The 24,052-nt window shown below is 44.7% G+C and overlaps 2 protein-coding genes across 6 annotated transcripts in view; one reads left to right on the top strand and one right to left on the bottom strand.

Annotated features, from left to right (window-relative positions):
- The window catches only part of DOCK1 (dedicator of cytokinesis 1), a 543,687-nt gene that overhangs the window by 294,401 nt on the left and 225,234 nt on the right, over positions 1-24,052 (bottom strand). The gene's annotated exons all lie outside the window — the stretch shown is intronic.
- Positions 1-24,052, top strand: part of INSYN2A (inhibitory synaptic factor 2A) — a 60,660-nt gene that overhangs the window by 33,711 nt on the left and 2,897 nt on the right. The window contains exon 3 of one of the 2 annotated variants that reach the window (XM_002756710.6): positions 8,670-8,741. The exons of the other annotated variant lie outside the window; for it this stretch is intronic. Coding sequence (XP_002756756.2) covers positions 8,670-8,741 — 72 coding nt within the window. The remainder of the gene's footprint in view (positions 1-8,669; positions 8,742-24,052) is intronic. 2 annotated transcript variants of the gene reach the window in all.

Here is a 24,052-nt window from a genome sequence, read left to right as displayed (position 1 = left end):
GCAACTGGTCCCCAGCACAGGCCATACGCAGAGCTGACACACGGCAAGCACCTGATGAGCTGTCACTGGCAGGCCTGGGGAGGCCAGTTCGTTATGTTGACTCATTTGTAGCAAAGTCCGTTAAGGTCTAATGATTAGAACACTAAGTAGAAATAACTAGGCTTGTTGGAAATTATCCTAACCTGTTAAATGAGACCTCATGGAGTTTACAGGTACAGCAGATCCTTCAAGCGTTTAACATCTTGATTCCTGGCTTTAGGGGAATGGGACGTGTGTGATTCTGATAACTTTGCCCTACCACGGAAAAAAGTAAGGTAAAGAGAAATGGGATGAAGACAGACCCACCTCAACTTCTGAATGAGCTATGCTCCAAACATCATTTCTAAGTAATTTATGTTGAGGTTGCCAGGATAGCCCTCAAAATCCTTTAATCTATATGGAGATTCAGCATTAGCATGCTGTAACATCTAACCTTCATGTTCTTAGAGATATATTACTTCCAAGTTCTCACATGGGAGTACAAAAGTAGACCTCCCTTAGTCAACCAGGACACAACTCTACTTTACACAAGAAACACTATGGAACACACATTTCATATTCAGGGAGAATATTTTCATACATGGGTGTCTGAAAAAGAAGTATTTGCCCTTCCCTAGAAAGACATTCTAGAGAAATTGAGAATATTGAGAGTTAATGAGATCAGCTTTACCACCTGACATCCGTCTACAAGCAAAAGACGGATTTTCTGGAGAAAAGAGAAACCAGTCATACAGTATCAAATCGCACTAACGTTCTCGAAACCCAGGAGTGGTGGTTATATTAAAGTAACTATACCACAGACACTGCTGTCCCATCATCAAGGTCCCGAGCAGAAAACATGGGAGAGGGTTTTCTTGAGTTTTATTTGGCTGTCAGGAAAAAGCTGCTAGGTTTCTATGGAACAGGGATCAATCCAACCCCGTAGATCCGAGACCAAAACAACTTCTCAATTACATTTTTCATTTACTCCTTCATGCATCATTCCAAGTATCCAGAAACCTTTATTGCCATCTTCTCTGTGACTGGTACGGCAGATAGATATTCACTTGTTGGGCGAACAAAGAAGATAAGCCTGCCATGACAACATTGCAAGACAGGTGTTCTGGCAGAGGAAATTGAGCAGAGCCAGCCAAAAGGGTCCCTGAAGAGCAGCTGACAGAGCTGCTCCCTCAGAGCACTCAAAAGATGGCAGCTTGGTGGCTGGATAGGCATCAACATTCACCCCTCATTCACCCTCCCCTCCCAAAGGCTGGGGAGAACAGGGGTAGTACTCCAGACAGCCTGGCCAGTATGGAGGGTCACTGTGAATTTGTGCTCTTCAAAGTGCAATTTTAGTTTTTACCACTAACAACTTACTTTGTCTGCTTGGAGATCCAGTGACCCCAAGGACCTCAGAACTGCTCAGCCTAACTTTAGCAAGTCAGGTGCTGGCTGACAGACAGCTCCTATAAGCTACTGGGAAAAGGGGAACAGACAAAGCATCATTAATGAAAGCCAGTACGGCCTCTGACTGATGAAGGGGTGAACTTGGGAACTGGTCAGAAAAATCGACTTGACATTCTTTTAGCAACCATAGATTGGCTGTTCCCCCAAATTCTAGCATTTAACAGCTAGTTGAGTTTCCATGAGTATAGGGTGAGGTCTAAATTCACTTGAGCTATAAACAGCTGATATCTGAAATAAGTACACGTCCAGGGCATAATCTGGCAAATTCCTCGTGAGAACTTATATCCAGAAACAAGCCAAATCTACTGCTCGGAGGGGCTCTAAAACACAGGATAGGGAATCACTGCAAACGGCGGCTTTGACTACTTTGAAACTTAATTTTTCCCAGCAATAGTAGTGGTATCATTTTATACCTCTAATTAATGTCACTTTGAGACTAGTAAGTGAAAAAGCCCTTTAAGACGCTGACATAAATGATAGCTAAGTTATCAAGAAGAGACAGCTAGTGCACAAAGCTGGGTAAGAATGCAGAAGAAAAAAAAACGGTTGTTGCACGCAGTAAGAAAACTGAAAGAATGAGATCAAACTTAAGAGAATAAATAAATGGCAAAAAAAAAAAAAATGTATTGAGAGCAGAGACGGTGCCTTTTTTACTTGTGACACAATCACTGTCCCTAGCAAAGGTCCATACGGATAAACCTAGGATACAGCTTTGGAGTTAATTCAGTATGACAACTGCAGGATCTACATAACGAACGCTTTGAAGATCACTCTAGAAGGTCATGCCTTGCTTGTAGCATTATCCAACACGGTGTTCCCTGATGTGCCAGAAGCTCTGAACTTGCTGAAAATTAACAAGCCATTTAAAAGAGCAGCAAATCAGCAACTGAGTCACTTGCCCTCCCTTGCACCCTGTATGGAACAGTTCTTCCAGGGAGGGGCCCACAGCACGCTGCATACCCATGCTCTTGGAACGTTGAGCAGAAAATGCTTTTCTGAACTCTGCAGCCAGACCGGGCACACGCAAATGCCCCATCCAGTCACCCAGCAATGTGAGAACAGAACTTTCCATGGAGAATTTAAGATCTCATGAAGGAAACAGTGCTGTGGGACTACGGCAGAAAAAACAGCACATGTAAATCAATCCAATAACCTAACACTAGTACTGTAATTACTATTAAGTACTGTAAAATTAGTTTCTTCTTGCTAGCCATTCTTCTTGTCACTTTCTCGGGCTTTGACTCTGATGACGGCACAGGGAGAGACACTTTCTTTTTTTCCTTTCCTGACCTTTGAACAAAACAATTCATGCTTTGTTATGACTGCCTCAGAATTGTTAGTCCTGGCTCTCAGGCCCCATCTTCAAGGTCTCGGAGACACTGAGAAGCTTGGGTATGTGGCTGGGAAGAAAGCTTGCAGTGACCTTTCCCTGACATTTCTCAGCACCCTTTCCTAACACCCAGGGCCCTGCTGACTTAGATCTCCCAGTGGTGCCGGCGTGAAAGAGCAGGTGCCGTCCGTCCCTCCCGTGCCCTGCTCCTCAGGGTCCCTGCTGCCCTGGACGTGGCCATGGTGTGGCTCTCAGGTTGAAGCTGGCAGCCACCATTCCTTTATCATTCCTGTGGCTGTGTCAGAAAAATGGCAGCACCAGCTCTTGCCATGGGCCTGCCCTTCTTTGTTTCTTTTCAGATGTCCACACGTGATCCCATCTTTTGCTGACGGTCTGTATGTATGAAAACATACATACCCCAAATTGTCACCAGTTTTTAAAATAAATATACAAATGTGTGTATATTCCCTAAAATAAATATACAAAGGTGTGTATAGTCCCTAAAATAAATATACAAAGGTGTGTATATTCCCTCTTTTGTAAAGGGTCCAAAAAGGAATAACTGAAGACTTGAATAACCCAAATTGTCACTTTTTAAAATAAACATACAAAAATATTTGTGTGTATGTATAAACACACACACAAAAATATAGGCATGTTATATACTTTTAAGTATACAAGTATGTGTGTGTGTGTGTGTGTATATATATATATATATACACATATATATGTACATTCAAGATTTGCTGATAATGACAAGTGAAGAATTAAAGTCGATTACTGTAAAGGTATAAGGTAGCTAGAGAAACTGGGGAACTGCATGCTGAGCTAAACTTGAGAGGTCCAGGCCACTACAGAGAGGGAGCCCTGACTAGAGCTCCACACTGTGTTTTGTAAGCCAAGCTTATTTTACTTTATTTAAAGCAAGCAACGTCTTGTGAAGAAATCTGATTCACTACAAAATAGAAGTGAAAACACTGGACTCCACCAAAATTACCTTGTAAAATTGGCTTGTCCAGTTCCCTTCTGGTTTTAACAGAGCATCATCTTCTCTTTCATGGACTGTTGCAGAATCCAGGTGCTTCGCTTCCCTATTAGTAATTCAAGTCCAAGCTCCTCTAACAGGCAAGCCCACCCTAATCAAAGAGTGTTCAGAAGGCATCAAGCAAGGAGAGGTCCAGGGTCCCTAAACTGGTACTGGGATAAACCGATTTCTAGAAGGATGGCAGGCTAGAGGGTCAACAGAACAGAAAACAAAAGCGCCAAAGAAAGAGAGCACCTTGGACTTGTGGCACTGTCCTTGGTGCTGAATGAGATGTTTTTCAAGCTATATGCATTAAGAGAGTATTTACAACTAACTACATTGGGACAATAAATAGTGAATGCCACAAAATCCATATTTACAGTGAACATGCTTATCATTAGCACCCAAAGGATTTCATATTCGGAGAAAAATGAAGACCAGAACTTTTTATAATTTATACTTCTCAGGGTTTTTTTTCCCCCCACATTCAGTTGGAATTCTTTAAATAGATAAATGTGTTATTCTGAATTTCAATATGAAAATACAAAGATGGACTTTATGACTTGACTACATTAACATTAACTGAACACCCAGAAGGCACCAGGTATTGTATCAGGCATGGAGTTACAAGCCCATGCACAGTACAGGCTCCTCAAAGCAAAGGGGAAGAGTGCTTTACAAAGGTAGCAATTAATCTGCAAGACAGAAAATTTATGATCCAAATGTTCTTCATCTGCAGATTTTACATCAATAACCTAAGCTTTCTCTTCTCTAAACTTCTAATGCACAAAAGACCTCCAGCCCTACTGTCACTGGAGAAGTATCTGCTCTAGCAGTTTGAAGTTTTTAGATTGTTCTTCTTTATGGTAATGACAATATAGAAAAAGAATCATTCAAAGTATTGGTTTTATGACGTGTTTCCAAGATGAGAAGGAAAAAAACAGGGAAATTCCATAACAGCACTTTGTGTTCTCTGTCCTGTAGAAATAACTTATCGGTTTCATCTCTATTTGGAGAACATATTCATTCAGATGCTGCAACCCAATTATTAATGTGACCATAAAATTATCAGTGAAGCCAAACCCTACAGCTTGGAAGCTTCAAGGACAATTAGATGGATTATCAAAGCAATAAGCACAATGGATTACATAGTTTTAAGCCCTCTATTGAGAACACTCTCGTGCTTAATAAAATTTTAGCAGGCATACCCTGATTGACATCAGCTGTTGGCAGCTGCCTGTGAATTAACCACAAGACAAGGTCAACACTTTAAATTTTATTCACAAATTAATCTCCTGCTGACATTCATGGACTCCAAACAGTTGATTCCTTTAAACAAAAGGAAAATCCTAAACAAAACCTCACCTTCATGGTAATGAAATCCTGAAAATAATTCTCACACATGGGAGAAACATACATATATTTAAAAATTGACAGACCACCCATTATGTTTTCAACTAGCTGAAAAAAGAATGACCACAGATACGTCTCATTACAAAGAAAACATGACTCCTTTGCTTCTTAACCAACAGACATCAGCCAAACCATGCCATTTTCTCCAGAATTGGTGAACTGGGTTGGGTTGTAAATAAAAGAAGCAAGAGAAAGGGAATTGAGTGAATGTGATGTTATAGAAGGAGAGGATTAAGAGTAAAAGTCAAGAAGTGTTTCCATGTCACTCAACCACCTGTAAGAAAAACTCTACAGTGGCTTCCCCTTCAATTTAAAATAATGCCCAAAGGGCTTTTCATTTTACACACTTCTTCATCTCTCCCCCTCTCACCTGCTGCATCTATTCCAGGAGCCCTGGCCTCTTTTTCTGACTTGCACACAGAGGAGCAACATTCCCACTGCAGAATGTTAACACGTGATGGTCATTGTGCTTGCAACGCCCAACCCTGGATCAACAGATGACTGACTGCTGCTTTATTACCATCAAGGTCTCACTAAAAATGTCACCTCCTTAGAGTTACTTCTAAGCCAAACTGCTGTTTCACAACACTTCCTTGACACTCAGCTGTATCAAAAATTGTCTATCCGTTCACTCATTTATGCATTTATGTTGCCCTTCTGCTGCTCCCTCTCCACTGTGAGCCTCATGAGGACAAGGTCTCTATCTTATTCACAGATGTGTCCTGTAGAGCCTGAAAAATGTTTGACATTTAGTAGGTGCTTAATAACTATCTGCTTACTGACTGTAACGGGGAAATATGTGCTTTCTACAAAGTGACTGGAGTAAAATATTTTCAGGAAGGGCTTTAGAAATGCAATTTCTTACTGAAGAACTCCAAGGTCCTAGAAGATTCCTCTTGTACATTTCAGGTGCCTGAAGCCTTTGTCCTGTCATTGCCAGGTTCACTGCCTATCCCAAGCTGCCAATTATGTGTGGTGCAGAACACAGGCCCCAGAGTGCAAGCAAGGTGATGGGGAGCATCAAAAGCCTGGGGTCTAAGAATAATGAGATCCTGGACCTGAAGAGTGACCATATTATCTCTGTAAAGTGAGGCTAGCAAAATTAGAAGGCTCAGGGCTCTAATGCAAGTGAGGCACTGAGAAACTTGGACACTGGGCAAGGAAGGAGTGTTGATGTTGATGAGGCTTGATAGATATTTGCCCTCAGGTTTAGGGCAGGAAGATTCCATGAGCTTGGAATTCACACTTTCCTGTGAGCACAAAAAGAATGCTTTTAGAAAACTGTTAAGAAATACCCCTGGTTTGGCCCACTATAAGAACGTACAATTTGGATATGACTAGCACATAAAACAAGTATTAGGTACTCTTTCTCCTGACTGCTGGCTTATACCCACTAGCACAACACAGCAGTGGAGCAGTGCCTCATCTACAACCCAAGCCAACGGTTTAACAACACATTCAGCATGGACCTTGCCACTGATAGCACCTGAGCTCAAGGATGGCACTTATTTCACTGTGCAAAATGACCCTGGTCAGCGCTGAACTTAGAGCCAAGCTCCAGTAGAATCAGCTGATGGAGAAAGGCTGTAAGTCTATATAGGGCAAGAGAGAAGGGAGAAGGGTGATGTCATGATGTGGAAGAGCCTTGGCATGGGGTGCACAAATCTGGAGCCAGGTGGGAAGGTGCAGGAAGAATGCATTCTTGGGGCTTGTCATCAGGAAGAAAGGGGTAAGGACTGAAAAATCACCGTGTCTGATGAGAAACAAGGGGTGGGAATAGGACACAGGCTATTCATCCCGCTCTCTCCTGACAAAGCCAACAGGAGAATGGAAAGTCCAGCTGTGGGGATCTGAAGATGCCCAATGTGGGAGGTGATAATGGAAAGACGACAGAGGCAGCCATAGTGCAATTCCAACTCTGGTTCAAATATAATGAATCATAGGCAGTGTGTGGCAGCACTTTGGAGCAGAATATGGTCAGCTGATCAACGAACTGCACAGAACTGAGAGGTCATGTCTGGGTTTCCCAAGCCCACTGAGACAATCATTGTACATCACAGACAATCCTTTTGTCAAATGTTTATGTATCAAAACATAATGAGGAAAACAAAACTTATTTTCAATTTAAAACCCATGATGCAGAGAAGTTTACATAGCGAAGGGGATAAAAAATACTGACTAGCGATGTTGACAGAAGACCTTCTGTGCACACTGTTACTCTGGTGAGTGACTCCTATACATGCAAATTTGCCCCCAAAGTGTTTAAACGCCAATTCAGATGGAAGCTTTTCTCCTGCCACAAATTTAACATTCTGGTTCTCATGTCTGTGCCTGAACACAAAATAATATTCAGAAAATACACATCTGCATGTTAAAAATGTCAGAGGAAAGGCTGGCTGAAACAGGAGGAACTGTGAAAGCATAAAACATCCCCCTCCTGTTCCTGGGTGACTGGACCAAGATACAGTCAAAGCAGCTCCAGACTGGTCCAGAACATTCTAATCATCAAACCTTTAAGTCTATACAGCCTTCAACAACATACTACAGAAAGACTCCAAGATTATTATTTTTTAACTGGGGGAGAATTAGCAACCTCCCCAACAAAGGCCAAAATCTGCCTGGCCTCGGGAGGCTGACAGAACTCACCAGAGAATAAGCCAGGGAAAGTAACTCAGAAGTTATGACAATGGCAGTCAGACGGTCCAACATAAGGCGAGGCAATTTTTTTTCTCTAAAGAGCCAGAGAGTCAATGTTCTGGGATTTGCAGACCAAGAGGCAAAATCAAGGATACTAGAAATAGGTATTTTCACTTAAAAGTTTCACCATTTTTATCATCAGAAATAAAAGCTTTATTAATGGACCCTGAAATTTGAATTTCAGATAATTTTCATGTGTCACAAATATTACATGTTTTCAATTTCTTTTTCCAAGCACTTCAGAACATAAAATCCATGCTTAGTTTGCTGAACAAAAACAGGCAGTGGCAGGTTCTGACCTTCAGTCCGTGCTTTGCCAGCCCCTGTTCCAGCAGGACAGGGGGAGGTAGAGCACACACAAGCCATGGAGTCAGCATATGTGTCTGTGGTTGTTTTTTCCTCAAAGTTTTTTTAAAACACCATAAAGCTGCACTGAAACATCCCAAATTCCCTGTGCTTATAACAAAATCATATTATTTACTTCATCCAGGAGCTGATGTTCACTTCTAATTTAATTTAAATATCATCTTAGCTATAGGTGTTACACTGGTTTTGTACAATGAAAGCAGAGACAGGAGCAAACTGGGAAACACGCATTCATCAATTTCCGTGACCATGATGAGCTTGGCATTGGGAAGGCATCTGATTTGAGGCATCTGCTCTATAAAGCCAGTAACCCCCAGCCACCGCTTGTAATGCTCTCCTGTTCTTATCTTGTAGGCTTTCATATCGGACGGGGCAAGACACAGCTAATTGTGACACATGCAGGAACAGTGCATGTATTATCTATAGGTATGTTAACGTTCTCCTCTTCCCACTTTCTTATTACGAGTGACAAATGATGTTTACCCACAAATGCAAGAACAATCTGGGGCCATGCTGGGATGATTCTATCAGACAAGAAGTGAAGGACCTTACTTGATTGTAATTCTAAGCTAACTCTACTTCAACGCAAGTATAGAATCATGGGATATGGGAGCGCTTGAACCCATTTATCTTGCAAATGTATCTTAGTGGTTTCAAGAATTGGTATAAGTTTGATGGCTTGCTCCCTTGGAATCAATAGCCATGAGCCCTGAGCTGTGTGTTCTGGAAAGGCTGTAAAATATAGGCCCTTCAGAGGGTATAGATCAAAGGCTAGAAACCACATCATATGTGCTAGGAATACCATGGAAAGACCTGGGCTGCTCACACCAAATGTGCAGTTTTATTTCCTGGGAACTCTCAAGGATTGTGCCAGTGGCCTGACTCGGGGCAGAATCCCTTCTCCAGAGCTCCTCAAGTTGTTCCTTGCGTTTTTTAAATGTGAAGTTTGTTCATATAACTGACATCAACAAGAATACAGCAGAAACTGCCAGCAGGAAGCGCTGTGTTAGGCTTTCATCACCAGTGATTTTGGATTTTAAGATATGGTCAAAACCTTAAGAAGGATTGCGATCTTTCTTTTTGGAAATGTAATTTTTCACAAACAAAATACAAAAGCAGTGAGAAATGTTATGAGTAAGTTCATTTTTTTAAAGTTTAGACTAATTTTAGTGATCGGCCAGCCAAGTTATCAAAAAACAATGACCGAACCACAACACCCTCTAAAAAGTTATTCGGTTGCTGTCCTCTGCATTAAGAACAGACATGGCGAGAGCAAAAAGGCTTGAGGCTACACAATCTTGGACCCATTAGGGTTCAAGGGAGATCCTAGATCTGACCATCCACACCTCCCCGATCCAGATAGAGCATCCCTGACAGGGCCCAGGTTCCTTAAAAGGAAGGCTGGGTCACCTGGAGACTTTATCTGGGAGCAGGTAGAAGAAACCACAAGGTGGAGATGTACCGAAGGCCACATGAGCACATTCCTTACCGCAGAGGTTCTCAACCAATGGCCCATTTGTAAAGTCTGGAGAAAGACGTTTTCAGTTGCCACAACTGAGTAGCTGCCACTGGTATCTAGCAGGGAGAGGCCAGGAATGCTACTGACATCCTTTGCTGCCTGCACAGGGCAGCCCCCACAAGAGCTATCTAGTCCCACATGTCAACAGTGCTGAGGTTGAAAAAGCCTACCTTACTGAAACCACCCCAGCCTTAAAGTCTCGTAAGAGGCACACACAGACTGGTCAGGCCTCCTGGCAGCAGGCAGGGAAGAGGGGCCCCTGTAGCAGCCTAGCATGGCACACCAAGCTGCTGACTATTCTTGGCAATAGCCAAAGAGGAGGTTAAAATGAGGCATCCATATAGGCCTTTTTTCAACAATTCCTCCAAATTAGAAACTCAGTGATAGCAACAGATCGGAGAAGTTTGCTTCATGGGAAACTTTTCACTCCATTCATACTGCAAAGGGGAATTTTGAATCAACAGTGAAGGACTAGAAGGCTGACATAAAATAACCCTTCACTAACATCAGTACGGTAGGAAGTGTGGAGTGTAGATAGCCCGGCATATCCTCAGAGTTCAGCTTCTGTTACTTTGGAAGCTAAAGCTCATACAGTCTTTAACACAACCAAGCAACAGTGAGTCAGGACATCCAGGGTAGGTTCAGAGAATGAGCTGTTCAGCCTAAACCTACATAACATTCTGTGGGTGATCAAAAAAAAAAAGTATTAGAACACTGTCTAACATCACTGAAATAATTTAAATGAATTTAGCTATCAATCCAGAACTCCTATAAAAAGTGACATCACAGACTTGACTGAACAAGTCTGTGAAGGACAGAAATCTGTCTTTTCAGGAATTACTTCAGTGGTCACTGTTTTGAATTGGCTCAACGATTACTCTAAAGGAATCCCAACACATCAGCCACTGGTCCACATGCTAAAAGAACTGAGCGACCAAGCACCACAGGAATTTGCCAAGATTTAGGAGGACTCACTAGGTAGAGGGTGAGACACTGATCACTCTGGCCATCTCATACGAACAGGGAAAATGCAGGACGGCTCACGGAGAACTTGTACTGCAGATGCAGTGATTTTACAGACGGGTGATTTTGGTGGCATCTTCAGAAACTGAATAGAGATGTGGCCCTCTGTAGCCCGCAGACCTGACTGTCACCCCTGTATAAATGGGAGATGCATCCTGGACGAGGTGGTATTTGAGGAAAAATGGAGTTTTAGATGTCTTTTTCCTGATTTTTAAAATCACTCCCTTTGAGAAAGTGGTCACAATGGCAAAACATTGCTACAACAGCCAAACTTTTGCTGCAAACAGAAGTTACCCTGGAAGGCTTAGCAAGGAGGTCCCAGGGCAGTCTGCAGAGTAGCATTTCGGCTGGACTCCCAATGCCTCCCAAAGCCTTTATTTCATTGAGTCCTGTCAGTGAAATAAACTAGTGCAAAACTCAAGAAATGAACTTTTCAAATAAAGACTGCACTATGACTACCAAGTTGAACATACAGAGCTCATAAAATGCTGTTTCCTAAATTCCCTATCACGTTATAATGGAAATAATTAAAGTTTAACAATTACTCTTATGGTGGTTATTATGTAGGATAAGAGCTTTGTGAGGTTGCAGGAAGAGATGATTAAGGGAGTGAAAGCTCACTTCTGGTCCATTAATTGAAAAAATCAATGGGGAAATCATAAAAAGTGACAGGTACCTAACTCAAACATGTTATTTTTAATTTGAATCACATTAATTGAAATCTTAACATTTATATGATTTCAAGTTATGGCAGCCTTTTGAGGTGAGGCCCAGATGTTTTCTTTGAATGTGGGCACCCCCACTATGATTCCGAGTTACCAACCATGAGCCATACCAATTTTCCTGTCTCTAGAGGGGAGCAAAGTCCTGTGGCAGAATCTGAGGTCAGAATCCTCTGGATCCACACTTGGCCTGTCCCTACCTTTTTCACTCAAGATTCTGTGGCACCCCACTCTTTCCAAAGCATTGAACTCACAGCAATGACTATCCTCTCATGCCTCACCGGTTTGCATACCATTCAGTAACTCCAGCATTTCAATCGTGAGTACTAATTGTATAAACAGGTCCAGGAACAAATCTAGCATCCTCTTGGTAAGCATGAAGCTTGAGAAGTAAGAACAGAGGGTCACAGGCCAACGACAGAGAAGTCAGTTAGTTAAGGGTCCCAGCGTCATGAGTGCACCACTTATATCATGGAAGGACCAGGCCATGTGGTTAGTCTGTCGTTCATCTGTCAGGTAAGAGGGTTTCCGTAATCCTATCTGACTACCAAAGACTGGATTACTAGGAGGAACAGATACTTGGACTGGCTCTGGGAAGCCTCGGGTCTGTCTGATCCTGCCCTGGTGGCTGAGAGCTGCTGATACACAGGGACAGGTAACTTCCCTCAGGGTCCCACTGAGCAAAGAGAAAGGGGAGGATGAGCAATGGGGACTGAGCTGGATGACTTCTCAGCTTGCAGTCAGCCCTGTAAGTCAACCCCCAAATGTCAAAACTTTCTTTAAGAAGTTTCTTTGGTAGAAAAGTGTTCAGAACCCAGTGAGTCCTTGGCCAGGAGAAATCACTTATTCAGGTGACCCTGTAGCAGTGTAGATGGGTGGCCACAGCACCTCAGAAGTCTAGACTCAAAGGGAGCCAGAGGCTCCCTTTTCAAGGCTTTATGAATCCAAGTCCATGTCTTGTCCTCGCCATGAAAACTTGCAGGCAAGTCCTCCTTGAATTCCTGCATACGAATCTGTAGAGAGACAGTCCCAGCAGCAGGGGAGAGTGCAGCTCAGGTCAGAGTCCTTGCGGTCTGATCAAAGCCTGGCTCTTAGGTGCAAGGGCCTGAATCTAGGAGTTGAGGAATTTCCTGTGAATCCCTATACCACCATTCTCCATACACACCATGGGATGCCTGGACCACCCTGGGATTGGGTAGCTTAAAGGAATTTCAAAATAAAGAAATCTTAGAATGCCACATGCCTGTGGCTGTCCCAGAGGCTTGAGAACACGTGGGGGCATCCTAGCTGCCAGCTATCTGTCATACCCTGCTTTCTGGAAGGCTGAATGCCCTGGAGGACAATGAATTTGACCCTGCCTTTCTTGCATTCAAACACTGCTTTTCACTCGAAACCAAATGACCCTCTCCTAGCAGCATAGCTATCCACCGTGTTTCCAGTAATGCCTGGCCCAGGGAGATGAAAAGAGTCCTGTGTTCAAGGCCTGGCTGCCTGAGGCTTTAGCAACACGGCCCTGTAATAAATGTGTGCCTTGGCCACGGGAGGTGAGATATTTCTCTATGAAAAATAATTCTGTCGTGGAAATACAGAGGACTAGAAAAAAGCATCCAAAGGACAAAAGGTCTTGATGCAATTTCAGGGGGAGGAAACCACCAGAACAAGTGACAGGTTAGGAAATGAGCCCGTGAGAGCCTGCCGCGTGCCTGCAAGGCTGGGGCTCAGCTTCTGCCCTCTCTCTTGGGCGGGCGTCTGTCCAGTCTCCAGGTCCTCTGGGGTTGCACTAAGGGATCATCAAGGTCCCTTCCAGATCTAAAATCCCAGGAACTGCTTTTTACAGTTATGCAAGGGATGGAACTATGGGCTTCAAGAGAGAGTGTGCAGAAGGGTAAAAGTGTGGAGAGTCACAAGGCATTTCTCAACTGAAAACACCCTCTCCTTTACTGGCAAATCTATTTAGTCAGAGCTGAGCAACGCTTCGGCAGAGGATCGACGAGCCTTCTCCTAGACCACTGAAACCCCAAGTACCACAAGTGGTATTTTTGAAGGATTTTGAGATGGCGGACACTTACATTTTTTCCTAAGATGACAGACATCACTTGAGTTGTGATCTAGACCAAGTGTGATACTCTAATTAAAACCATCTCAGCATGAAAGAAGATTAAAAGAGATTTGACTTTCAGTTTTCTTGAGTAAAACTTTTCAGGCTTATCTTCCATATTTCTTGTCAAAATGTGCTGTAATTATTTCAGAAAATGTTTTATGGATAAATTACTAATATAATCTTTGCTCATAAGCAGTTGAGATTTTTTCTGTCCAGCCCTATTTTGGTAATTCCTTTGTCAGACTAATCTGATGAGTCACACCACCGATGAGTCACCTTTTGTTCAGATGTTGTTTCAGAAAGGAACACATCCGGCAAACCAGCCATTCTCTCCTTGACTGAAATGGTTAATTTGTAAAATAATACTGCAGCAAAATGGCCTGCATTCCCATTTGTACATTTTCATGAAAATGACATGTGCCAACTGCAATCCAAAGGCTTTTGGAGATGCAAGATTTAAAAGATAACAGGAATTCTGACTCAGATTAATTAAATAGCATCTTTCCCCGAATTTAGAGTCTTCTTGTAAAGTGGTAGAATTCTTACCATTAGTTGCAAGCCCTGAGTGACCACAGCCTCCTGGAGCATGCTGTGCCTGCCTCATTTCTGCACCATCACAGCCACCACACAAAGTGGCCTCAAGTGACACTAATCTTTCTGCGGCGGATCAATGAGTGGGCTCAGACCCTGACTGGATGGGGATGCCACAGGACTCCGTGCCACTTGTCTGCCACCATAGAGAGGGGGAGCTTGTGAAATGCCTTGCCGTGTATGCCATGCTTTCACTGATCGATATGATCCGTGACGGTCAAGGACAGGTGGAGTTTTAAACAACCACTTTGATAGAAATGCCGGAGCCCCTTCCGTTTAGGGAGCTGATGGGCATTGATTGAACAGGTATTTTTCAAGGGAACTCCAAAGAGACAAGCTCTGTACCAGGCACTGGGAGACTGGGAGGAGTGTGAAGCTGGTGAAGACAATTCCATGCATGCCCCTTACCCTGAGACCCTGAGACCCCGAGATAAGAGCCAGGACAGAGCTGCAGCGAGAGGGAGCCCTCTGTACTGAAGGTGGGAGCCACGGGTGCAAGGATGTAAAAGACAGGTGAGGAAGAGGTGAAGGAAGCCAGGGTGTTTGACCCAGCAAAGCAGACACCAAAGAAAACAAGACAATTGTGGAGGGGGCCATGTTAGGGGGGATTTAGATGGGCTCTCTAGGGCCTTCCAGGCTACAGAGTTAGGAACAACTGGCAGGAACTAGGGGGGAAACAGCCAGAGCATCCCCAAGGGTAGAAGGGAAACCTCAAGACCTGTGAACACCGCCCCCTTAGAGCAGCTGGAGAAATTCCCCGTCAAGCAGAATCTTAGACTGCTTCTCAAGTAGGAAGCTCCGAAAGAATGCAAGGTCTTTCTCCAAATGACTGGAGGATTTCAGGAAAGATGAGGAAAATAGCTCATATTATGAGACTGAATGAAGAACTCACAAAAGCAATGGGATGCATTTTCTCAAACCATCCTTGGTAATAGATTGCATCACCAAGAAGACCACAAAGCAGAAGGTGCAAAGAGTTCTGGATAGAGTCAGGCACACTGGCACTTCACTGATCCTGTGTGTATTGAAAAAAGAGAGATGGTCAGGGTACGGCACAACCAAGACAGCAGGCAGAACCTGGCGCCTCCTGACTGACGGAGGCCTATTGTGAAGAGTGGTAATTGCATTTGTATGCAGAATCTGTGCCAATTCCAGCCCGTCCAGAGCCCACTTGGAGTGGAGTCTCTGTAGCCTTTGTCGTTCAGCAATTATCTCTTCATGGAAGTGGCCTGTCCAGTCCAGCTTCAGTGACCACCACTTGTGCATATTAAGTTCTTTAGCAGCCTGAACTGAGGTGCGGGAAATTCACCTTTTGGCTAACGTTTAATGCCCTGTTCCTCGTATTTCTGATGAGTGACAGGGTGGGAAGATGACAGAAAGGAATCCCTGGATAACATCTTACACAGCGTTATTCTGGGTTAAGGAAATATTTTTGTTTAATGCAGTCGGGAAAAAAAGAATGATTTTGACAGACCTCAAATTCTTCTTGAAAATTCCCAAAGCTAATAATCCAAGCTTACTCTTTTCTATTTGAAATCTAAAAATATATTATTTATGTTACCTGAGTATAATAGGTACAGATGTAGGTTTTAGTCATTTTTACTAATGTTTAGTAACACCTAAATTCTCTGATTCAGATGCTGTAAAACTGATTACTCATTTCAACATATTGTTTGTAAAACATCAGTTACAATTTATTCAGCAGAGAAAGGCTAATCATACCAAATTCCCAGCCATGGGTTATAACCCAAGGTTAAAGTTAAGGAGGCATTTACCAATGTCCAAAACAGCACGAGGGGGCTATGCTGTCGGTTTCATGGGAAGATAAATATAATTCATTTTTAGATGAATATGGAGATTTTTGTAGGGCTAAATACAGAATGCAGTCCTTGCCACGTTGTCCAGAGCTGGGTCGTATGAAATTCCATGGGGAATAGCACGGCTAGGGGATTCAGTGGTGCAGGGTCCCTGGGGCAGGCTCTTCCTCAGAGAAAGGCATCTTGGAAGAACCTGTTAAGAGAAGTGACCTTCTGCAGGAATGTGCAGGCTTGCATTTAGGCCAGTCACTGGTGACACCAGACAATACACACAAGGAGCTAATGGTTTTCGTGTGTGAAAAGAACTGTCATTGCTGCATTTAGTGGAGACGAAGCTCTCAGTGGGTATCAGGATGGAGCGGGAGCCCCTGACCACATATAGAAACCAGAGCTCCAGGCTGGTGGCCCTGGGGGTAGGGTGGCTTTGTAGCCTTCACTCCAACACTGGGAGCCCAAGATGTCACCGGGCTCTGTAGACATAAGGACTTCCATCTTCAAAAGGAGAAGGGCAGGGCCAGGCGTGGTAGCTCACACCTATAATCCCAGCACTTTGGGAGGCCAAGGCGGGTGGATCACGAGGTCAAGGGATCAAGACCATCCTGGTCAACAAGGTGAAACCCCATCTCTACTAAAAATACAAAAATTAGCTGGGCATGGTGGTGCACGCCTGTAGTCCCAGCTACTCAGGAGGCTGAGGCAGGAGAATTGCTTGAACCCAGGAGGTAGAGGTTGCAGTGAGCCAAGATCGCGCCATTGCACTCCAGTCTGGGTAACAAGAGCAAAACTCCATCTCAATAAAAAAAAAGGAGAAGGGCAGACAAGATGATGGTCCCGGTCATGGGAGCCCACTCAGGGTTGGGTTGGCCATGAGGGATTCACAGAACCAGCTTAGAACAGGACAGCCTTGCATCATCTCCTTTTCAATGCAGTTATGACGCAGTTTCTGCCAAAAGTTGGAAAACAGGCTGCTCTTTGCTGAGGTCAGGAACAGCAGCGTACTGCAGGCTATCTCTCAGAAAGGACTGACCCCTCCATGATCATGTCCCTTCTTCCTGGCTTCCTAGGGAGATGGCATAACATATGTTTAATAGACATGTGGCACCCCTGTTAGTCATGTGGTGTCTTTCCTCATGGAGGACTTAGGATGGGCAGAGGTTATCCAAATGACATGGGCCTGCCTCTGCTCCTTGGTGGCACCATTTTATGGGAGGCCAGGTTCTCTGATCCCTGTGCATCTGCCCTGCCCTCAGATCCAGGTGCCTAGATGAGGCTTAGGCCCCAGAGCAGCGTGTGCACTTCAGAGAGTGTTCAGGCAAGACGGGCACCCAGGATGCAGCTTCAGTATTGGTCAGGGAGGACATCCAAGACGCATTCAGAAAGCTCAGCTCAGAGTCTGACTACGACTTAGGATCCTTCGTCGTAAAATATACAGCTGGGATATCTGGCGGATGCTTTTTAAAAAAGCCGTAATCATAATTTCCTTGTCATAGTGTACCAGGAAAAGGGGACAGATCTCATAGCTTGAGTGTTAATATGATTGATTAGCCATGTATTCTGATATTTTACGCCTGACAGTGCTACCATAAACACTGATTAATGTACCTACTATGTAAAATAGTGATAAAGGAAGGATACAAAATTATGGCAAATCATTTCTACGTTCAAAGTGTTGAAAAGCTAGTAACTACAAATTACTGATATTTTAAACTATTGGGATGAAATCCATATATAATATATATAATATAGGTATATAATATGGGAATAGTATATAACAAATTATATAGACAGAACAGAATTATACAAATGTATAAATTTAAAATGAAAACAGAAAATAGGGTGGTAGCGTTTTGCTGAGATTAGAAGTGAGAGGACTTGGTTCAGCTCATGAGTTTATGGCAATTCAACAAATAGAGCACGTTCGGAGCCGGCACTGTGCTAAATGCACCGCAGACAGAGATTAATTATATACGGTCCAACCCTCAATTAGTTCACAGACCTGGGGAAAACAGCTACGATCCCACAGGAGACAAGCTCCCATAGAAACCTGGAGAGAATGCTGCCAGAGCAGCAACTCATCCCACAGGTGTGTGGATGAGGCAGGAGGGAGGGTGGATTTCGTTATTCTAGAAAATCCACAGAAAAATTGGCTGACGTGTCACCTAGGTTTTGAAGGACACGCAGGAATCTGAGAAAGGAGTTTGCCAGTTTTCCTAAGGTGACTCTGGTAACTGGTGTGAGAGAGAATGCAGAGTGAGGGAGACTTAGCTGTTTCAATGGCCAAGGAGAAAACTGCTGGAGTTCTGGCCTAGAGCAGTGGAAGGTGGGCAGAGAGGAAGGATACTGGGTGTTCTTAAGGGTAAATCCACTCAACCCAGCAATGCAGAGGCAGGAGCAGCAAGTTGAGCTTGACTCCAGGGTCTGCAGTCATCCTGGGGATGAACGGGGGCTGCAGGCTGAGTGTGGAAGGACAGAGGTGCAGGCTGGGGGAAAGATCTGGTTTTGGACATGCTGGATTTCCAGTACCCCTTGGATTTGCACACAGAGATGTGTTCAGAAGAGAACAACAAATATTTGGGATCCTGGTTTTTCTACTGCCTAGAGAGGTGGCCAGGGTCACATACATAAACCAGGGCCCAGAAAGGACTTCCCTAAATTCACCTCACATGCCAGAGGGAGAGTCAGACCTGGGATCTGGACCCTAACTTTCAGCTTCCTCTGGACAAGTTGGCACCAACTTCAGTTCACATAAATTGTTGTGCTTTGGTGACATGACTGGTCCTATCCAAAGTTACACAATAAAAGCCAGCCCACATCCTGGTGTGCCTGCCTTCCTGGGCCTAGGCCTTGTTCCAAGAGACCCCCTTGCAAAGCGGGAGCACATCTCAGCCGTCATTTCACAGCCAGGGAAGCTCAGGTCCCCAAGGTGAGGTGATTTATCCACAGTGGCAGAGTGTGAGTCAGTGCAGAGCCACGGTTAGCACTGGGGAGACTCTAAGATCTAATTCAAAGAGGATTCAAGGCAGAGGCCTCTGACCTGCTGGCCACCAAGCCACATGGCCCTGTCAAGGCTGGTGACCCCAAAGAGTAAGGATTTTCTTCCCTTCCAGAAAACAAGCAAGCTCCAGGGCACCAGACTCTCCTGCTTTTAACTCTTAACTGATACACATGGGTGACTGAAGAAGGCGACTTTTAAAAATGTGTTCCTCTTAAATTATCTTGAGGATTCCGTGACAGCTTGCTAAAGAAACTGTGGCAGGGCCTGAGTATTTATAGGAGCATGAGACAAACAGAGAATAAGCTGGAGAAGCAAGAACGACGGTGCTCTGCAAATCACACGCGGCGGCGGGGAGAAGTGTTACTACGAAGCCTAAGCAGTCTCTGGGAAGAAAATAAAGCTTGGGTGCAGGCGGGGGAGAGCAGCCGGGATGTGGGGCAGACTCTTCTTTGTTTGGAAATGTACCGAATAATCATGTTGTAAGAAGTCCCCACACTTAAAACTTTCACTTTAAAAAGGAAAAGACCAACCACTAAATTAAATCTACTCTCAGTTGCTTTAATCATGCATCACAGGGAGTTACCAAGAGCACAGCAAGGGCGCCCCAGCCCCAGGGCACAGAGTGTTAGGGTGGATGGCTCCCTTATCCGGAGGGAGAATGGGGATGCAGGCAGGGAGAGGGCTGCAAAGGTCAATCCCCACAGTTCCAGGGATTCGCATCTTGTCAACATCCCCAGCTGTCCAGGGATCTTCCCTTCTCACCCAGCAAAATCTGCAGCCTGTATTTGACTCAGGTGTTTACAGGACAGAACACCTGGCACAGGTAAGGGTGGTCTGGCTCCAGCCGCTTCAGACTCATGCTTTGAACCTCAAGAATCAGGACTTTTTCCAGGCTGCCCCTCCTCCCAAGGAGTAAGAATTCCTCAGGACATGGACACGCCCCTGCCCATGCATTACAAATACCAGATCCCTCCAGCAGGAGGCAGCAGCACCACCCACGCCCTTCTGCCCGCTGAGCTGCTGGAAAGGGAGCACAGGGTCACAGGGTGCCTGTGCAAAGCCCCAGGAGTCCCGAGAAAACACAGGGTTTGGAGCCTGACTTCCCGTCTGCCTGTGTGGCTGCAGGATGAGCCCCTGCGCTGGCGCCGTTCTGGGAAAGCAGGGCCACACAGCATGTCTCAAGGCCAGGTACCTTGACGGTGCTGAGAACAAACATCACCCAGAAAGCATCAGCCTAGACCTCCACCTTCTGTCCACAGGAAAGTGAAGAGGGGATAAAGTAGCACTCATGCTCTCCCTTAGCACAGCGACAGTGGCAGTGGCAGCTGGCCACTCACAGGCAGACCCTGGTGGCCCCACCTGCCCTACCCAAGATCTTACTGCAGAATCCTAGAAGATGGGAAGGAGGGGATCGAGGCATGGGAGCCAGGCTCCAAAAAGATCCTGGGGTGTGTTTTGCAGAAAATGCTTCAGGATCTTTGATCAGTTCAGATAGAATGGAACCAGGTGACAGTTCCATTCAACAGTACCCGACTAGCTGGGATTACGGAAGTGCACCATCACGCCTGGCTAAATTTTGTATTTTTAGTAGAGATGGGGTTTCACCATATTGGCGAGGCTGGTCTCAAACTCCTGATCTCAAGTCATCTGCTCATCTTGGCCTCCCAAAGTGCCAAGATTACAGGCGTGAGCCACTGCACCTGACCAGAATTTGCCTTTTAAGTCTCTGCTCTCTTTCTTTAATTCTAACAATATTACTTAGGCAACTGCCATGACCCAGGCCCTGCTGTAGCTGCTGGGAACAGAAAGAGGATGAGGGTCTGCCATCCCTGGTTATGGTGCCAGCATTTGGGAAGATGCAGGCAAATAATATAGAGACCAGTAATTATTTGTGGTTATTCCGAAAACCAAATAAGAAACGATGGATTGGACAACCTTGTGGGAGGTGGTCAGACAACAGGGAGGTTATGTGGACCTGAGAAGCAGTGGTCAGACAACAGGGAGGTTATGCGGACCTGAGAAGCAGTGGTCAGACAACAGGGAGGTTATGCGGACCTGAGAAGCAGTGGTCAGACAACAGGGAGGTTATGTGGACCTGAGAAGCAGTGGTCAGACAACAGGGACGTTATGGGGACCTGAGAAGCAGTGGTCAGACAACAGGGACGTTATGTGGACCTGAGAAGCAGTGGGCCAAGAAGTGCCAGCCATGCCATGAGCCCAGAAAAGGGCTTTGGGTGGGGACAACGTGGCATCCACGAAGCAGGTAGCAGCAGACAAAGATGTGGCCTCAGGCAGGGCAAGCACCACTCCTACCACAGGTCTGCCAGGCAGCATCAAGGGGAAGCTGAAGCCAGAGCCATCCTCCACCAGGCAGGCCCCCAGGCACTATCTGGACAAACTGCTGTCTCCCACACAGAGGGAGGTCTGCGTGCAGGGGAGTCGAAGTGTCCTGGAACACCACCTGGCAGCGTTTCTCCAAGTCCAATACTCTGACCAGAAGAGCAGGTGTTACTGTCTTCTGACCATTAACTGTTAAGACTAAAGGGACCTTTGTTCAGCGTCAGCCAGAGTTGGCCAGACTGCTAACCATCCGATGCTGCCTGCTCCGGTCACGTTTCTACTTCAGACTCAATCCAGAGACAGACTCAACCTAGAGGCTTGGTGTGTCAGACTCTACCCAAAGACCTGGTATATCAGACTCAAGCTAGAGGCTTGGTGTGTCAGACTCTACCCAAAGACCTGGTATATCAGACTCTAGCTAGAGGCTTGGTGTGCTCCTTCCCCAAGAAAAGTCCTTCAGCAGGAAGCAGTATCCAGAACCACATGTGCCCAGTATTCCTCCACATCTCTGCACACTCTGCCTGGCTGGTGCACAGGCATCATCCCATCTGAAACTCACATATGACAGACAGATAGGGAGATGGGCTGGGGGATGGAACTCAAGGTCACCTTGCCAGCCACCACTGCAGGTATTTCCAAGTGGGCACTCACAGACTCACAAGTGCCTTCCACCAAGGAACCTCCCTCTGGTTGCGGATTCCCAAGGCAGCATAACGGGGAGTGCAAACAGGAATCAACTCGACAGATAAAGTCGAGTCATTTTGTTAACGAGAACCCAGATTAGATTACTCTGTGATTACATGGTTCCTTGGTGTGATAAATTGGCTAATAACAGGATTCCCAATGTAGTTGCTTAATGGGAATTCAATAATTACAGGTAGCCAGAATTGTACTGTTAGCCTAGGAGAAGCTAGCACCTTCTCTCTGTTCTAATCTGGGGCTGCTGAAATGGTTACCATCTGGAGAACACACCTCCAATATTACTGAAGTACCTTGGTAAAACTACGCTTCTGTAGCTGACATACCATATATTCACAGACTCAACTGACAGCCTCTTGTTCTCCTTGTTAACCGTCCAAGTTGAAGAGATCCCTAATAGGTATCTTTATTGCTTAGCTCTTGTTTCCATATGAAAATTAGTGATCAACAGATAATAATAACACAATAATATTTAAATTGCATCTGAGAGTTTAGGAGGCTCTTTCACGGGCATTTTTTGGTCGGGAGCGATCTTTACCACAATTCAGTAAGAGCCAAGGAAGGAACTATTACCTCCCCTTGAAGTGAAAGAATTGAAGTTTAACGAGTCCCCTGACTCCCAAACCAGCATCAGGCGGAAGAATTGGGGCAGCAATCCCATATTCCTTCTAGTGCACCACATCACAGAACTGAGCCCCGAATTTCACTAATGCTGCATAGCCTTAGACTGAGCTTTTCACAATTGTCCTTAGGAGGAACTACGCCTCCATTACCACATAGTCTGAATTAGTAAGACTTAAATTCATGAGATGTTATTCTACCGCCTATAAATTGGAGCATCACTCAAAGAGGCTCTGTGAAAAAAGGGAAAAGGATAACTTGTTTTGGAAGCAGGAGATCCCTAGTCATAAACTTCCCTGACAATTTTTTTTTAATTTTTTGAGTAATATTAGAGTCTTTGACAATGAGAAAAATGGAACAGTGGATTTAAAACATGAAATGGCCCATTAGATGGGTCTTGAACTTGTTTTAAAACTCCACATAATATAGCTTGGCTGTTTTGTCTTTCCAAAATGTCAAAATTTGTCTAGGATTAATGGTTCTCTAAATCAATAGAATTTCATGTTTATAAATGGTTTATGGTTCCACTGGTTATAAAATGTTATGAGCTCATGCATTATCATCAATGCTGAGCCTTTACTGAAATCTACTGACATTTAGTCTGGCATCCAGACCAGACATGGAAGGACGACAGAGTGGAATCCTCCCAAGGCCTGGCCCAGACCACTGAGCTTCCTAGGAGGCGCAGCAGGGATCACCACGGAAAAATGATGCATGGACCAGGGTCCTATCCCAATTGCGAAGGGGACCTCTTAGAACTAAAAGTTAGAAAATCAAATATGGTCCTTTTCAAAGACATGCAGAAAAGAGAGGGCTCTAGACAAGTTGACAGCAATTTTCAGAGAAATGTTATAAGAAATCACATCCTTCAAAAATCCTCTTTAACACCATCTTCTAAGGCTCACATCATCACTGCTGGCAAATGTGCTTCCACACTGGCTCTGTGCCTGCACGCCACGGCTTGAGTGATGTGATTCTCTGCGTTGTCTTTACAGAACACGCCTCACGCTTCCCCCAAAGAAACTGTGGTTAGTAATGACTGAGGACCGTTCAATGGTGTTGATTCATGAACTCACTGTTTTCCCCAGCATTGGGCACTGTGGCCCTTATCAGATTTTCAGACAGATAAGCCTTTGCAAGAAGAATGTCAGCCAAGGTCATTTCCTTTCACAATTGTTTTAGGTGGGAGTATCAGAGAGATCTCTTTCTCTGCTCTTGTGACACACTGCACAGGAACGGACCTCCATCTATGCACTTGGTACAAAGGTGACCCCTGCCCGCTCAAACTTTTGGTTTTCTGTTTTATTCC

The sequence above is a fragment of the Callithrix jacchus genome, chromosome 12 (genome assembly GCF_049354715.1).
Source record: "Callithrix jacchus isolate 240 chromosome 12, calJac240_pri, whole genome shotgun sequence".
Taxonomy (NCBI): Eukaryota; Metazoa; Chordata; class Mammalia; order Primates; family Cebidae; genus Callithrix; species Callithrix jacchus.
The sequence above is the reverse complement of the archived record's forward strand: the minus strand, read 5'-3'. Positions and strand labels throughout refer to the sequence as shown.